This window comes from Oncorhynchus tshawytscha, unplaced genomic scaffold (assembly GCF_018296145.1).
Source record: "Oncorhynchus tshawytscha isolate Ot180627B unplaced genomic scaffold, Otsh_v2.0 Un_contig_2949_pilon_pilon, whole genome shotgun sequence".
NCBI lineage: Eukaryota > Metazoa > Chordata > Actinopteri > Salmoniformes > Salmonidae > Oncorhynchus > Oncorhynchus tshawytscha.
Window position 1 is genome coordinate 30,439 of NW_024609743.1, and position 2,062 is coordinate 32,500.

Genomic DNA, 2,062 nt, shown 5'->3' on the forward strand with positions numbered 1-2,062 from the left:
TGCGGGCTACAATGCAATTCTGGATATTTAAAAAATATATTAAAAAAACTCCATAAATCACTAGGGGCAGCCCCCATTGATTTGGGCCTGTAGTGGGGTGCTCCCATAGCGGGCACGGAGGCCTGGATCCTATCCTTTATCCCTATATGGATTTTAAAAAAGAAGCATATTGAAAATATGGGCCTGGTAACCCGTTCAATCACCAGGCTGTTTTACAATTATTATAGTGTGTCTATTTTTTTCATAGTTTAGTCTCTGGTTTCGTTAAAAGTGCTTATGCGGAACCTTTTGAGATGAGACGTGATTTCAGCCCGGACGAATATCCACAGCGCTCCAATAAACATGGCTGACATTCCCAGTGATGCGCCACAGCGTGAGTTTATTTTAGGTTTATTATAAGAAAACAAGCCCGTATACAGACACCACGTTTTTTTATATGTGTTTTTTTTAGCCTTTTATAATGTTACTTGTTAGTTGTTTGTGAATGTTAAGTTTGTTTTCGTTAATGAAGTTTGTCTGTTAGCCTGTTAGCATAGCTACCTACAACACACTTTTTTTTTTCTCACCGCACTTCGATACAAAGTGATTTTCTCCTTAATAAACCTCGGTCTCCTAACCTACGTTAATTATCCTAACCTGCTATGAAAAACTTAATTTCGGGTGTTTCAGGAGAAGTGCTGTGGTTTTCTCCATAAGACAACAGACAGATAGCGCAGTTTACAAACCAGTTTAACCATTTAGCTTGTTTATGCCAGTGTCAGCCAATCAGCTCTTTTGTTGTTCAACGCTTATGTGCCATTTTCATAAATGCTGTGACAATTTTTTAAAGAAATCATTCAAATCTTCTCAGTTTAAATAGTTGGGATAATGGGAACAATTCGCATTTCTCATCCCGATTGATACCTGGTGTCTTAAATCTGGAAGCCTGTCTGACCGTAATGCAGATGGTTGGATCGGCTGGCTAGTCTCTAGGATAAACTCACATGACCTGTCAAAAAACATAGACAGAGTTTTGTCCAATAAACTATAATATCTTTGGTCAATGGATCTGCGTTTTAACTCATTCAGTCACTGGACAAAGAAACAAGCTACATATTCAATCTGGGTACTTCTTGTTTGATTTTACATTTGGCGCTATTGTCTGATTGGTTGGTCATGGTTGTTGTTTTTGATGTATTGACCTGATTGGTTGTATTGGTTGTCAGACTGCCCCGGTACGGCCAGTGAGCAGGCAGGGAAGACGTCAGCATGTCAGGGTTGTCCCAACCAGAACCTCTGCTCCTCTGGAGCCACTAAAGCACCAGACCCAGGTAAAGTCTCTCTGTCTCTGTTCTGCCCTGATCTTGATCTGGTGAATAACTACTGATTAGTCTGCAATTCCTTGTTTTCAATGTATGTCTCCCCGACCCTCTCTCTCACCCCTCCAATCTCTCTCCCCTCTCTCCCTCCCTGCAGCCATAGAGGAGATAGCAGAGAAGATGTTAACAGTGAAACATAAGATCTTGGTCCTGTCAGGGAAAGGTGGTGTAGGGAAGAGCACCTTCAGCGCACATCTGGCCCACGCACTGGCTAGTGACGCCACTAAAGAGGTAACACTTCAACATCTCTCTCCCTCTAGCTCTCTGTTCTCCACTCGTTCGTTAGGTCTCTTTCTCTCCCTCCCTCTCTCTTCTCCCTCTCTCGTGTATCACCCAGATAGCTGACGACAGTTGGTGTGATCAGAGGAGAAGCATAGCACATAGTGTCCGTCTGATCCATGTCGTACCGTTAAAACACATTATATCACAGGTTTTCATTCAACTGTCGATGAAATAAAGTAATAAAATAAATAAATAAATCATAAAAGCTGAATAAAACACTCTCACTGCCTCTACCTGGTGAAGTCTGCAACCAGTCTGTTTAGTTAACATACCCACTCTGTGGGTTTTGTCTCCCCCTGGTGGTCACAAATGGAACATTGGCTAAAAGCTGTAGCTCGACTCAGTGCTGCCTCTCTGTGGCCGGATGAGGGTATGACGTCTGGATAACGTGTTAATGCACTGGCTAAGTGATACCTGCTAAA

At 42.3% G+C, this 2,062-nt stretch overlaps 1 protein-coding gene across 1 annotated transcript in view; it reads left to right on the top strand.

Moving 5' to 3' along the window:
* The first annotated feature begins 253 nt into the window (after window positions 1-253).
* nubp1 (nucleotide binding protein 1 (MinD homolog, E. coli)) overlaps window positions 254-2,062 on the top strand; it is a 19,656-nt gene continuing 17,847 nt past the window's right edge. The window contains 3 exon segments of the mRNA XM_042317482.1: window positions 254-373; window positions 1,206-1,310; window positions 1,456-1,589. Of these exon segments, the coding sequence (XP_042173416.1) occupies window positions 343-373; window positions 1,206-1,310; window positions 1,456-1,589 (270 nt within the window). The 5' untranslated portion in view covers window positions 254-342.